At 43.3% G+C, this 14537-nt stretch overlaps 1 protein-coding gene across 4 annotated transcripts in view; it reads left to right on the plus strand.

Moving 5' to 3' along the window:
• NOS3 (nitric oxide synthase 3) overlaps positions 1–14537 on the plus strand; it is a 195057-nt gene that overhangs the window by 167278 nt on the left and 13242 nt on the right. For all 4 annotated transcript variants that reach the window (XM_033932081.1, XM_033932083.1, XM_033932085.1 and 1 more), the window contains 3 exons: positions 558–768; positions 1993–2080; positions 9870–9991. In XM_033932081.1, coding sequence (XP_033787972.1) covers positions 558–768; positions 1993–2080; positions 9870–9991 — 421 coding nt within the window. The remainder of the gene's footprint in view (positions 1–557; positions 769–1992; positions 2081–9869; positions 9992–14537) is intronic.

The following is a 14537-nucleotide window of genomic DNA, read 5'->3' on the forward strand; positions in this document are numbered from 1 at the left end:
GCAGGCAGATATTCTCGCAACCCACCCACCTCCCCATTGGTTGGCTTCTTTGATAGCTATCTGAACTGAGGCCACGCATGCCCTAGGTTGGGCGGGAGGGGCACTCGCGCATACGCGGTCCAATCGCAAGCTTGAAGGACTTCAAGCAAGTCTGCTTGCGAAAACGTCCACTAGGGGGCTCCGTCGATGATGTCACCCACATGTAGAGAATATCTGCCTGCTGTCCCTGGATAACACCTGTTACGGTAAGTAATTGTGCTATCTGTGAAGAGGGTACACTTTTGAGAAATAGAACACACTCATTATAAATACTGTGCACTATTATGATACAGGAAAAACACATTTAGGGGTTTCTCCTGCCATTTTGGACTAAAAATGGCAGAAATGATATGAGAAATGACTCAAACAAATACACTTTGCTAACATCTGTGATCATCTTGCTCCATCCTACATTCCCTTTTCTCCCATTCTGCCTTTACCCAGTTGTACTCGACACACTAATCACTGTCCATTGACCCTTTCTCTGGCTGTCTGACCTCAGTGTGGCTCTGTTACAGGACGCTCGCTTGTATGAGGAATGGAAGTGGTTCCAGTGCCCGACGCTGGTGGAGGTTCTGGAAGAGTTTCCATCGGTCTCTCTCCCCTCCTCTCTTCTGCTTACTCAGCTGCCCCTCCTTCAGCCTCGATATTACTCCATCAGCTCATCCCTCGAGGTCTGCCCCAACGAAATACACCTCACTGTTGCCGTGGTGTCCTTTCGGACGCAAGGTGAGTACTTGAGCCTGATCTTTCTGTGCGTCTTAACTCCAATGGGCCTTCCTGGATACTGCAGCAGAAGAAACACTTTGAGGTGCGGGTGTTGTCTGTGTTTTTCCTGTAGAACCTCGATCCTGCCCAGCACTGCCTTGCAGTGCCCCTTGCTGTTCCTGATACAGACACACAGAGCTCTGCCAAGGCACCTCAGTTCTGATCTGCAGTATCATCATCTATTTTTAATATTGGGACTCTCCCAAATGATGCAGCTGCTAATATTGATCATCCTTCCACCATTGCCAATGTGCTTTCTTTACCTTTAGTCTCCCCACCCACCAAAGTAAACAGGCAAAGTTTCAAGTTTATTAAAATTTGATAAATCGCTTATTACATACTAAGCGAGTAACATTAAAATATAAGATAGATCAAGAGTTCATTATACATCATTAAAAAGGGTTAAAAACAATCTGACAGAACAAACAGACTCAGATACATAAGGGAATGGAAAGTAAGAGAGGACAGTTACAATATTGATATTTATCATAATTATGAAGAAAAGAAAAACCAAATAAGGGAAAAACATGAGGAATAGGATTGTTAGAAATGAATTATTTAAACATTAAATGCATCTCTAAATAAAAAAGTTTTTAAATTATTTTTGAAACTACACCTAAGGACCTTCCCTAAACCAACCCCATTCCCCTTCCCCCACAGCTTTACCTACCAGCTTACCTCAGTCCTTCTCCATCAGTGGCACAGCCAGCACAGGCCTGGACCCCCCCTATTTTAAGCTCAGGCCCACTCTGAAATTATGGTGGCCAATACACGTCTGGTAGGGATGCTCAAGCCCCACCAGCTGAAGAGTTTTTCCACCAGAACCCTGCCTGTGTACTTCCAGGCATGCTCAGTTCATGCATTTGAACTGAGCATGCATGGAAGTGCTGTAAATGGAGGTTGGAGAAACCTACCTCTGTCGTTTCTCAGACAGCATAGGCAGGGCTCTGGCAGTGAAACTTTGGCTGGTGTGGCTTGAGCATCCCTGCCAGCAAAGGTATCTGAAGAGTGGTGGGGGGGGGTGGGGAGAGGGAATATGGCAATTGTGGCAACAGGGGGTGGAGGGACTGATAGGAAATGATTCTCTCCCCCAATTCAAATTCTGGCCACACCCCTGCCAACAACCATTCTAGAATTGATGATTTTCTCATCTGTTCTGCCTTTTTCTGTCTTCCCTTTTTTCAGATGGCAGAGGTCCCCTGCACTATGGTGTGTGCTCTACCTGGCTGGACCAGATTAAACCTGAGGAGCAAGTGCCCTGCTTTGTAAGGGGGTGAGCATGATCACCACAATTTTATGCTTTAATAACCATCACTGATTCAGCAACAGAAGTGTATGCAGTGAAAGGAACTTGAGTAGCTTGTGGAAATGAGCCAGTTACATTTTTTTTTTCATTTTTCATTTAATGTGGTGTCTTATATACTGCTAAATCTCCCAAAGAATTCAAGGCGGTTTACAAAACAATTAAATTGACTTATGTAATGGCCAAAAATCTAATTAAGTACTTTGAATTGCCCTCTGTCCTAATGGGCTCACAATTTAACTATAGTACCTATGAAAGAACGAATTACTTACTTTTACCTATAAAAGAGAAGAGGGAAAAGATTAATACAATAAATTCAAAAGGCACAACAGAAGGGAAAACTTCAATATCAAAGAACCTCAAAGAAAAATCCTGGGGAAAAAAATAGCAAATTAAACCAGTCCAACAAAAAGGTCCCTCACAGGTACTGTCTAAAAGAGAAAATAACTTGTTTACTTTTGTGCTTGTTGTCTCTGAGATTAAGAAAACTAACAAAACAAGGGCAAAATGGCAGATGTGTTTCCACAGGGGCAGAGTTTGAGCAGAACTGGGGCAAGTTCCGAGATACATTGGGTATGTTGAATGGACCTTTTGATCCTGCTTCAAAGCAACTGTGAATGTGCCTGTTTTCTGGTGGGGCTGTTGAATAAACGTTCATAGGGTTTATGAGTCGAAGGGGAACCTTTCTCCCTTTTTCTTTTGGTCTTCCCGTAAAATCGGAGGAGCATCTGTTGCCCTTCACAGTCATTTTATCAGGGGCGGCTCAAGATGTTACGGCGCCCCAGACCCACTTCTGTTTTGGCGCCTGCTCCGAACCCCAGATTCAGATCCGCTTCTGTTTTGATGCCTCCATGCTCCGCCCCTCCAAACCAGTTCCCTCCTCTGATGCTGCTGCCTAGTCCCAACAGGATGCGTCTTCATAGGCCGTCTGCCTCGAGGAGGGAGGGCCAGTGTCAGTATCAACCCTGACATTGACGTTTCAGAACCCTGAAGAGTAGCTACATTCCATATAGAATCCCAAAGAGTAGCAACATTCCATATAGAATCCCAAAGAGTAGCAACATTCCATATAGAATCTCAGAGTAGCTACATTCCATATAGAATCCCAAAGAGTAGCGACATTCCATATAGAATCTCAGAATAGCTACATTCCATATAGAATCTCAGAGTAGCTACATTCCATATAGAATCTCAGAGTAGCTACATTCCATATAGAATCCCAAAGAGTAGCGACATTCCATATAGAATCTCAGAATAGCTACATTCCATATAGAATCTCAGAGTAGCTACATTCCATATAGAATCTCAGAGTACCGTATTTGCCGGCGTATAAGACGACTTTTCAGTACCTTAAAATCCTCCCCAAAGTCGGGGGTCGTCTTATACGCCGGGTACTGTTTACATGCCCTTACTTTACATGCCCTAACATCTCCTTCCTTACCTCCTTACGGTGCTTACGGTACTAGTAAACCTGCCGGGACATCAGCGGGGCCATGGCGGGACATCAGTGTGACAAGGGTGCCAGCTCCTTCATCCTGCGCAGCGGGAAGCAGCGGCGCTCTGGCCCCACCCCTTTTCTCTTTACTACGTCTCTCGCACATGCGGCCGTGTGTGGAGTCTAGCCCTTAAGGAAGTTGCGGGGGCGAACAGGAGGCTTTTGAAGGCTTTTAAAGGGAAACTGTCATGCCAGCAAACTTGCTAGGGACTTGCCCGGCACTTGCTCTCTCCCTCTATGTGTTATCTTCCTTCTATCATTGACAGTTTCAGTTTGGTTAACAGTTTAGAAAACAAATAGCATGGCAGCTCCCATGGGTTTATTGTTCTATTCAGCTTTAGTGAATTAATTAAAATTGTTGAAATAAATTCTGATATTCTTTTAAGTTTTATTTGTTGTGCAGAAGGTGTGCGGAAGAAGGGGTAGTCTTATATGGCGAGTATATAACAAACTCTATATTTTAACTGTAAAAGTTGGGGGGTCGTCTTATACGCCTAGTCGTCTTATACGCCGGCAAATACGGTAGCTACATTCCATATAGAATCCCAAAGAGTAGCAACATTCCATATAGAATCTCAGAGTAGCTACATTTTATGTTACTGATCTAGGGCAAGCACTGGTTCCCCCATGCCTGTCTCAATAGCATATTATGGGCTCCTTTTACTACACTGCGGTAAGTGCTAGTGCAGTGGCTCTCAACCCTGTTCTGGGGGATCCCCAGCCAGTTGGATTTTCAAGATATCCCTAATGAATATGCATAAGATGTGTTTGCATGCCTGTCTCCTCCATTATATGCAAATCTCTCTCATGCATATTCATTAAGTTTATCCTGAAAACCCAACTGGCTGGGGGTCCCCTAGGATAGGGTTGAGAACCACTGTGCTAGTGTGTTCTTATCACACATTAAAAAGGCTTACCGTGGGATGTGTGCTGGCGTCCCACAGTAAGGGTTCCTTTTATCAAGCCGCATTAGCAGTTTAGCGCGCGTTAAACCGCCGGCCGCACTAGCCGCTACCGCCTCCCTTGAGCAGGTGGTAGTTTTTTGGCCAGCACGTGATGAAACATCGTGCGTGTTAACCCCGTTGGTGTGGCTTGATAAAAGGAGCCCTAAATTTGCCTCCGTGTGCTAAAAAAATATTTCCTTTTTTTTTTTTAAGGAAAACCCCTTTGGTTTCTATGTTTAATAACCAGATGCAGGGGTAGGGAACTCCGGTCCTCGAGAGCCATATTCCAGTCGGGTTTTCAGGATTTCCGCAATGAATATACATTGAAAGCAGTGCATGCACATAGATCTCATGCATATTCATTGGGGGAATCCTGAAAACCCGATTGGAATACGGCTCTCAAGGACCGGAGTTCACTACCCCTGAGATAAAGGAACAGATTTTACCAAAAACACTTCACCAAGTTCAAATTGTTTTTCCCAAATCAGGAAGGGATCCTAATAGGTTGAATCTTATAGACCAATATCTCTCCTTTGTTATGAGGCAAAATTGCTGGCTAAGATTTTGGCTAATAGATTGGCAAAATTATTGCCTGATTTGATTGCTGAACCTCAGGTAGGGTTTGTAAGGGGAAGAACAGCTGTTAAGAATATTAGATCAATTTTATCTTCTTTGGAGTGGGTTTGTCATCAGAATAAACCTTCGTTAATGATTAGTTTTGATGCTGAGAAAGCGTTTGATAGGGTCAGATGGGAATTTCTTTTTGCAGTTTTGAATTCATATGGTATTACGGGATATTTCCAAGAAGCTATTAGGACTCTCTATACCAGGGATCTCAAAGTCCCTCCTGGAGGGCCGCAATCCAATCGGGTTTTCAGGATTTCCCCAATGAATATGCATTGAAAGCAGTGCATGCACATAGATCTCATGCATATTCATTGGGGAAATCCTGAAAATCCGACTGGATTGCAGCCCTCGAGGAGGGACTTTGAGACCCCTGCTATAATTGGATATACAGGCTAAGGTATGTGTAAATGGAAATCAATTGGAATTTTTTTCTATGGGTCAAGGGTCTCGGCAGGGGTATCCTTTATCTCCATTACTTTTTATTTTAACTTTGGATCCTTTGATTCGCGAAATTATTGATAATCCGAACATTTGTGGGGTGGATAGTAAAGCTTCTAATTTTAAAATAGATGCTTTTGTGGATGATATATTTGTTCATTTAACAAATCCCATGTTATCCTTAAATACTCTATTGGAAAGTTTTGTAGAATATGGTGATTTTTCTGGATTTAAATTCAATATGGATAAATCAGAAGCTATAGCAACAAATGATAATTTACGTAGACAGTGGGGTCCTGATTTTCCATTATGCTGGATGGATGATGATTCCAAATACTTAGGTATTCGTTTACCGGCAGATCCTAAATTGCTATACAAAGTCAATATTCCTGCTTTACTATCCCGTGCAAAACAATTGCTGAAATGGCAGAATTTGCCTTTATCTTTGGGTGGGCGAGTAGCTCTATTTAAAATGGTACTTTTTCCCAAATGGTTATACACTCTTCAGATGCTTCCTTTGGAAATAACTAATAGAGATTGGAGGAAATTGCGAACAATACTCACTAAATTTTGGGATCGGGATCGGGGAAGATTGGTGGATTGGGACTTCCTGATCTTCATATTTATGGTTGGGCTTGCTAACGAGATTTGATTGAGGGAGGGCTTACGCTCCCCCAACGCAGGGTCCTTTACATGGCTGTCTTGGTGGTCAAAAAGCTCCTTTTGCAACATTGGGTGGATGCCTCGGTGGCCTCTTTTCCGCAATGACTTACTCGCTTCGCTGAGGTGGGGCGTTTCTAGAGCTTCGCTGCGTTTCTAGAGTTGAGACTTTGGCCCTCCGCGGCTATCACGATTTATGGAAGCGGGCATTGATTGTCTGTTCTAGCTCGGAGCCGGAGGACCCGGACCCCCTTCCATGATCATTACTTTTGGTGGGGCTGGTGCTTGATCTTTTCTTTTGTTTTCTCACCGGGAGGTAGCACTTGTGTATGTGTATTTGGGTGTTGGGTGGTTTGGGGTATGACTGTGGAGTGTTTGTGGTCTGCTTGTTGTGGTTTGAGGCCGAGTGCTTGAGGTTTGTGAGTGTCTTATTGGGGGGGGGTTTGTACTTCAAAATCAAAATGTCAATTGTGTTGGGCATCTGACCATTGGGTTCCTGTTTTGTGACTCCTTAGCTGTCATGGGTTTCTTAAAGTTGGTATCTATGCCTGATCTGTTTGTTCTGCTTGTTGTGATCCTGATTGTATGTTTCCTTTGCAATTGCTAATAAAGATAATAATTAAAAAAAAAAAAAAAGACATATTAGAGACTGGGTTTTTGAGGATGAGTCATTTACTTACTTACTCTTTATTGACATTCCGTAAAATGGTAAAGACCCTCCTCTTCAACTAAAGGTCTCCCTCAGTCCACACCCCCCCCTTAAACCCCACCTCTCTCTTCTCTCCCCTGTTTAACTTCTCCCTAAATTTCAGTATAGTCCTCTCTTAGTCTATACTCTGAAAAATTGTATCTAAACTCAAATAACTTGTACTAAACTAATCTACTTATACTAAACTAAACGACTTATCTAAACTAAGCTGCTTATACTTAAACTCTACTCCTAATTTGCCGTATAACCCCTGTATTTAAATACTGCACAGTCTTGTATGTCCAAGCATCTAAACCTATTGTACATCTTATTTGTCTAATTACTTCCATTGTGTATGTTTACTTGTAGACCGTTCTGAGCTACTGGGAGGACGGGATATAAATCTAAATAAATAAATAAATACTCCACTATTTTATGAAAAGGCCTTTTTTTCATCCTTATCAGTTACCATTCTTACTTCAGGTACCTAAGTCAAGGTTGCCAGTTCATTTACGATGTAATTCTATTTTAAATCCACTGAGGTTAGTCTGGGGTAAATTGTTGAAGTTAATGGACTTTTAATCCACATGTAACTGATTTTTTTGCCAATTCAAGGTAATGGAGATTTTACTCCTAGTATGACTTCGGGAATTTTTCGTAACTGGGGGACAAAAGGTTTTCGTTATATAGCACAAGTTTTAGATGAGACTGGGAAGATCAAGAGATTTCCAGAACTTTCTTTAACGGTAGGAGGTGGTCCTGGGTCATTATATGGTTATATGCAATTGGCAAATTATGTGGGTCAAATATGGAGATCGGGTCTTTCCTGTGGAGTTCGTGATAGACCTATTACTTTTTTCAATCAATGTGAGGATTTGCCAATTTCGGTATCTTTGCTGCATAAATGGTGGTTGAATCTTCTTCCGAATCGCACGTATGATAAATTATTGCAAAATTGGAGTGAGGAATTAGGGATGCAGATATCACTTATTGATTTTAGTCAAGCAATTCTTCATTTACCCAAAATAATTACGGGTTATGTTTGGAAGGAATGCACATATAGAGTGATACATTGGGCCTATTTTTCACAATTACAGGCTTTTCATGCGGGATTGGTAAATTCTCCAAAATGTATTAAATGTGATAAAGATATCAATACGTTATCTCATGCTTTTTGGCAATGTCCTTTTATTAAGACTTTCTGGTCTGCCATTCTTTCTTATTTGGGATCATTATGGGATAGTCCTGTGGTGGGATCTCCAAGGGGGGGGGGTGCTATTTGGTCAAGGAAGATGCCTTTTATTTCAGAAAGCTTGTATGGTGGGTCATAAATGTATCAGGCAATATTGGTTGCAAACAGACCCTCCTAGTTTTTGGCATTGGAGGAATCAATTACATAGTGTACTTTTATTTGAAGTTTGGGAGGTTTGTCGTTCTCCTAGGATTTCCCCAATGAATATGCATTGAAAGCAGTGCATGCACATAGATCTCATGGGGAAATCCTGAAAACCCGACTGGATTGCGGCCCTCAAGGAGGGACTTTGAGACCCCTGTCCTAGACAAACTTCTTTTTATGAAAACTTGGGATCCTTATATTCAAAAACTTTCACCTAGAGTAGGGGTAGGCAATTCTGGTCCTTGAGAACCGTAGCCAGGTCAGGTTTTCAGGCTATCCACAATAAATATGCATGAGATAGATTTGCATCTCAAGGAGGCAAATCCATCTCGTACATATTCATTGTGGATATCCTGAAAACCTAACCTGGCTCCGGCTCTCGAGGACCAGAATTGTCTACCCCTGACCTAGAGTAAGAAGTTTGATTCTTAATGAATTACATTGAAGCTTTTATGGTATTCATTGTATCCTATATCTGGTTGTCCTTGTCACCTTTCATCCTGGGTGGGAAGGGGGGAGGGGAGGGGGGGTTGGGGGAGATTAAGTTTTATTATATAAAATATTTGAAGGAATGATTGTATTTAATAGAATATGTGAATTGAATTTTCAAAATGTATGAAATTATTTGTACTGAATTTCTATATAACATACATAGTAACATACATAGTAGATGACAGCAGATAAAGACCCGAATGGTCCATCCAGTCTGCCCAACCTGATTCAATTTTAAAAAAATTTTATTTTTTTATTTTTTTCTTCTTAGCTATTTCTGGGCAAGAATCCAAAGCTTTACCCGGTACTGTGCTTGGGTTCCAACTGCCGAAATCTCTGTTAAGACTTACTCCAGCCCATCTACACCCTCCCAGCCATTGAAGTCCTCCCCTGCCCATCCCCCACCAAACAGCCATACACAGACACAGACCGTACAAGTCTGCCCAGTAACTGGCCTAGTTCAATATTTAATATTATTTTCTAATTCTAAATCTTCTGTGTTCATCCCACACTTCTTTGAACTCAGTCACCGTTTTACTCTCCACCACCTCTAATTTCTATAATTTCTATAAACGTAAAGGGAGAGTACTTGGGATGAAGAGTGGGCATTGCAGCATCAGTCAGCACATGAGGCATTGCCTGTGCCAGCCGATTACCATGGGGTCAGTACGTGGTAACTTTTTTTTTAATGGCCACGCAACAATGGTGATTTGGCGCGTGGCCATTAATTTGGTGTTATATTGATACTGTACTATATTGATATTGATAGTCTTTGTTTAATTTTTCCTCACGTGAGCTTGAAATTCTTTACATAGAATTTCAGAAGCACATACAGTACTTCTGTATACATGAAATTAAATTGTGATACATTTTCAAACTCATTTGGTGGCGTGCTAAACAAGAGCTGGATTATACATAGGCAAGGTAAGATGATGGACTGATAGTAAGTCTCATCATATGTGAGGAATAATGGTGGAATAAATGCAGAAAAATAAACCCGTTTTTCATTTCATCCCCAGAGCCCCGTTGTTCCGGCTGCCTTCTGACCCCAATGTTCCCTGTATCTTAGTGGGACCTGGAACTGGAATTGCCCCTTTCAGGGGCTTCTGGCAGCAGCGACTCCACGACATTGAAACAAAAGGTGCGTTACAGAGTTAATGCAGTGAAGGGAAGAGAGGGGTGCAAGAATGGAGGAGGGGGATAGAGACGGGATCCTGATGGAGTTAGCATGAGAGAGTCCAGCTACAGGAGCTGGGCTCTTGTGAATATAGGTCCATGGGTCAGGGTAGCATCAGACGATCAGACCTCCGTGGTTCATAGACAACTCGGCGAAAGACAAAGGCGCGCGCCGACAACTGAGCGCAAGACGGAGGTGCGCGCCGAAGAAAATTACAGTTTTTAGGGGCTCCGATGGGGGTTTTTGTTGGGGAGCCCACCCCCCAGTTTACTTAATAGAGATCGCGCCAGCGTTGTGGGGGGTTTGGGGGGTTGTAACCCTCCACATTTTACTGTAAACTTAACTTTTTCCCTAAAAACAGGGAAAAAGTTAAGTTTTCAGTAAAATGGGGGGGTTACAACCCCCCACACCCCCTACAACGCCCCCACAACGCAGCGCGATCTTTATTAAGTAAAGTGGGGGGTATCCCCCCACGCCCCCCCCCCCCCGTCGGAGGCATAAAAACAGTAATTTAGTGCGGCGCGCACCTCCGCGCTGCGTTCAATTGTCTGCATGCGCCTTTGTCCTGGCACGCTTTTGACCTGACACCGACCTCCGCTGTCCCTCCCCCATCCCACCATCCATCCTGTTCTCATTTGAAACCCCTCCAAGCAAATTCCTTCTTCTCTAAGGCCAAGGGAAGTCATCTGTGTCCTGATTGGCTCAAACTAGATCCCGCCCTTGGAGCTCACACTTGACAATTGCTTTGGTCTTCCCACTCAAAGGGTTACTCCCCAGTGATTAGCTGAGCCTTCGTGCTCCTTCCTGCCACCCGACAGCTCCCCACAGAAGAGTTCGAGGACAAAGGAGACAAAGCTCCTGCGAGGCTAACCAAGGCCAGAAACAAGGGTGAGGGCAAACAGCAAACAGGAGGAACCATGGCATAATAAAGGGGAATGGAGGGGGGCACTGTCTTGGTGGGGTGCCGGCACATCTCCTACTCTCCGCCCCTGCTTCTTCCAACCCCTCCCCTCCATGCACTCGTCTTTACTTCCGGCTTCGTACCTCTTGCTTTTCACTAGAGTGAGCAGCAGCTCCAGCATGCTGCTCACAAGGGCCTCGGCTCTCCCTCTGACATCACTTCCTGGTCTTGGGACCAGGAAGTGACATCAGAGGGAGAACCAAGGCAGGTGCAAGCAGCAAGCTGGAGACGCTGTTTGTGCGGGGGAAGTTAAAGAGGTACGGGGAAGGGAATGGGCAAGCACGTGCAGCGGCGAGGATCAGGGAAGGAGCGGGGTGGCGGAGAAGAGGGCGGGGTGGCGCCACTGCCCCAGGTGCCTCCCACCCTCTTTACGCCACTGGCTGGTCACCAGCTATAACACAGCGTTACATTTCCAGATTTGCCACCGACCATGGGAGTCAGACAAAGATACACCACCCTCGGCTTACCATATGGCTCCAGAAAAAAAAAGGATGGATTGAGACGTCCGGGTTTTACTTCTGTTGAAAGCAATGTAAGTAAAACCCAGATGTCTCAATCCGTCTTCTTTTTTATTCTGGAGCCATATGGTAACCCTACAACGCCCAAGACAGACAAATGGATACAGAAAGACAAAAACATTCCACAGCAGATAGACACATACAGAAAGACAGAGATTCCCCCCTCCCCCCCAAGATAGACAAACAGATAAAGCAGTGTCCCGCAATCTTTTCGGGCGGCACACTAAACCCAGTGCCCTGGTCGGAAGGCACCCGGAAGTGCACGGACATTGACGCAATGATATCACGCGCATGCGCGACATCATCACGTCGACGTCCGTGCATGCGCAGAGGCCCTCTGGCCGCGACCCTGAAGCTGTCATCTCGGTGGGGGATTCTGGAGGAGGGGAGGTGCAGGGAGAGGAGAGACGCCGGTGCCGGCTGACTGCCTACAGAATGCGCGCCTCGCCGTGAGAGGCATATCCTATAAGCGGTCAGATGGCGCCCGCGCCTCTCCTCCTTACCGGCGTCTCGTTGGGGCACACCTGGATTCTGCTGCAGCACACAGTTTGCGATACACTGAGCCAAAGATATGCAATCCCATGACAGACAGTTACAGAAGGAACATAAGAACATAAGCAATGCCTCTCCTGGGTCAGACCTGAGGTCCATCATGCCCAGAAGTCCGCTCATGCGGCGGCACAACAGGTCCAGGACCTGTGCAGTAATCCTCTATTTATACCCTTCTATCCCCTTTTCCAGCAGGAAATTGTCCAATCCTTTCTTAAACCCCAGTACTGTACTCTGCCCTATCACGCCCTCTGGAAGCGCATTCCAGTAGTCCACCACTCGTTGGGTAAAGAAGAACTTCCTAGCATTCGTTTTGAATCTGTCCCCTTTCAACTTTTCCGAGTGCCCTCTTGTTCTTTTATTTTTAGAAAGTTTGAAGAATCTGCCCCTCTCTACTCTCTCTATGCCCTTCATGATCTTATAAGTCTCTATCATATCCCCTCTAATTCTCCTCTTCTCCAGGGAAAAGAGACCCAGTTTCTCCAATCTCTCAGCGTATGAAAGGTTTTCCATTCCTTTTATCAGACGTGTCGCTCTCCTCTGAACCCTCTCGAGTAACGCCATATCCTTCTTAAGGTACGGCGACCAATATTGGACGCAGTATTCCAGATGCGGGCGCACCATCGCCCGATACAACGGCAGGATAACTTCTTTTGTCCTGGTTGTAATACCCTTCTTGATTATACCTAGCATTCTATTTGCTTTCTTAGCGGCTGCTGCGCACTGTGCCGTCGGCTTCATTGTAAGGAACCTTGTACCTTACAGGGAAAAGCGCTTGGAATTCTGTCGACACTGGGCCTTTCCGCAGTCTGGGTGATATTTACACCACTGGCTGAAAGAGGGGTGTCCCATGATTTCTCTCTGCTAGTTATCTATTTTTATGCATTTATTTAAAAAATGTATAACCCTCTTACACTTAAGTGGCTACCATACAAACATACATATTAAAAACAGCAATAGGATCAAGCAACGATTCACATATATTTAATGAGATTACCAGTAACTGTCGTTTTCATGAGCAGTTTACAGTACAATGAGTAGTAATCAGGTACTCTTAAGTATTTTCCCTGTCTTGGGAGGCTCACAATCTGACTGTGGTACCTGGGGCAGCGACTTGCCCAGAGTCACAGGGAGCAGGTTGGGATCAAACGCACAACCTCTAACCACTAGGCCACACCTCCCACTCTTCACATTTATTTCTCTCTCATCTTTAAAAATTGCCAGCATAATTGGCATTCATTAGCAAAGAACATAAGAACATAAGCAGTGCCTCTGCTGGGTCAGACCAGAGGTCCATCACGCCCAGCAGTCCGCTCACGCGGCGGTCCATCAGGTCCAGGACCTGTATATTAATCCTCTATCTATCCCCTTTTCCTTTAGGAAATTATCCAATCCCTTCTTGAACTCCCAATACCGTACTCTGTCCTATCACACCCTCTGGAAGCGCATTCCAGGTGTCCACCACCCTCTGGGTGAAGAAGAACTTCCTAGCATCGGTTCTAAATCTGTCCATTTTTAATTTTTCCGAATGCCCTCTCGTTCTTGTAGTCCAGGTAAGGTCCAGATAAAGAGAATAGCGTAAAGACATTATTTATTTTTTTATAATCAAATACAATGTAAACTTCATAGAGGGGTCAGATCTTAAAGCCCTACAACAGAGCACAAGTAATTGGAAAAATTGGAATAGACTTAATTATAATTTCTGGTGGAATTCAATATGTCATACTTTACAAAATGGAGAGAACAATAGCTGTACAAAAAGGGAATTTTAATAAATGTAATGAGATATGAAAATATAAGATATAGGTAGGGTGGGATTGGGATATATGATGTTTGTTAATTGGTTTATTATTAATGGATGGGGTGGGTGGGGAGGGATTCTTTTATACTTTAATGATTATAAGTAAGAATGTCAAGTGATTTGTAAAAGGGTTTTTTTTTTAATTGAATATTATACACTTGTTGTAAGATGTGAAAATGAATAAAGATTTTTTTTTTAAATGAGATATGGGGACCATTAACAAAATATTGCAATGAGTAGATGCCATTTTACATTATAAATACAATCTAAGGTAGAAGGGATGGGAGGAGGGAATTTGAATTTATTAAATGATTAGATCATTAGGAAAGATTATTGATGTGAGACATTTGATTGAATGTAAGAATGAAAGGGAGGGTGGTTGGGATAAAATTATTATATACTAATATCATAAATGATAGAATTTCAAATGATGTTTTAATTGACAAATGTTTAATATATATATATTTGTTGTAAGATGAAAAATGAATAAAGAATTATTAAAAAAAAAAAAAAGAAAGAAAAATTGGAGTAGACTTAACTACAGTTTCTGGTGGAACTCTTTCTGTCATATATATAAGATGGAAAGAACACTAGCTACGCAAAAAGGAATTTTCAATAAATTTCAGGAGGTTTGGGGTCCATTAATAGAATATTGTTATGAGTAAATATCATTTTTCCCTT

The sequence above is a fragment of the Geotrypetes seraphini genome, chromosome 2 (genome assembly GCF_902459505.1).
Source record: "Geotrypetes seraphini chromosome 2, aGeoSer1.1, whole genome shotgun sequence".
NCBI lineage: Eukaryota > Metazoa > Chordata > Amphibia > Gymnophiona > Dermophiidae > Geotrypetes > Geotrypetes seraphini.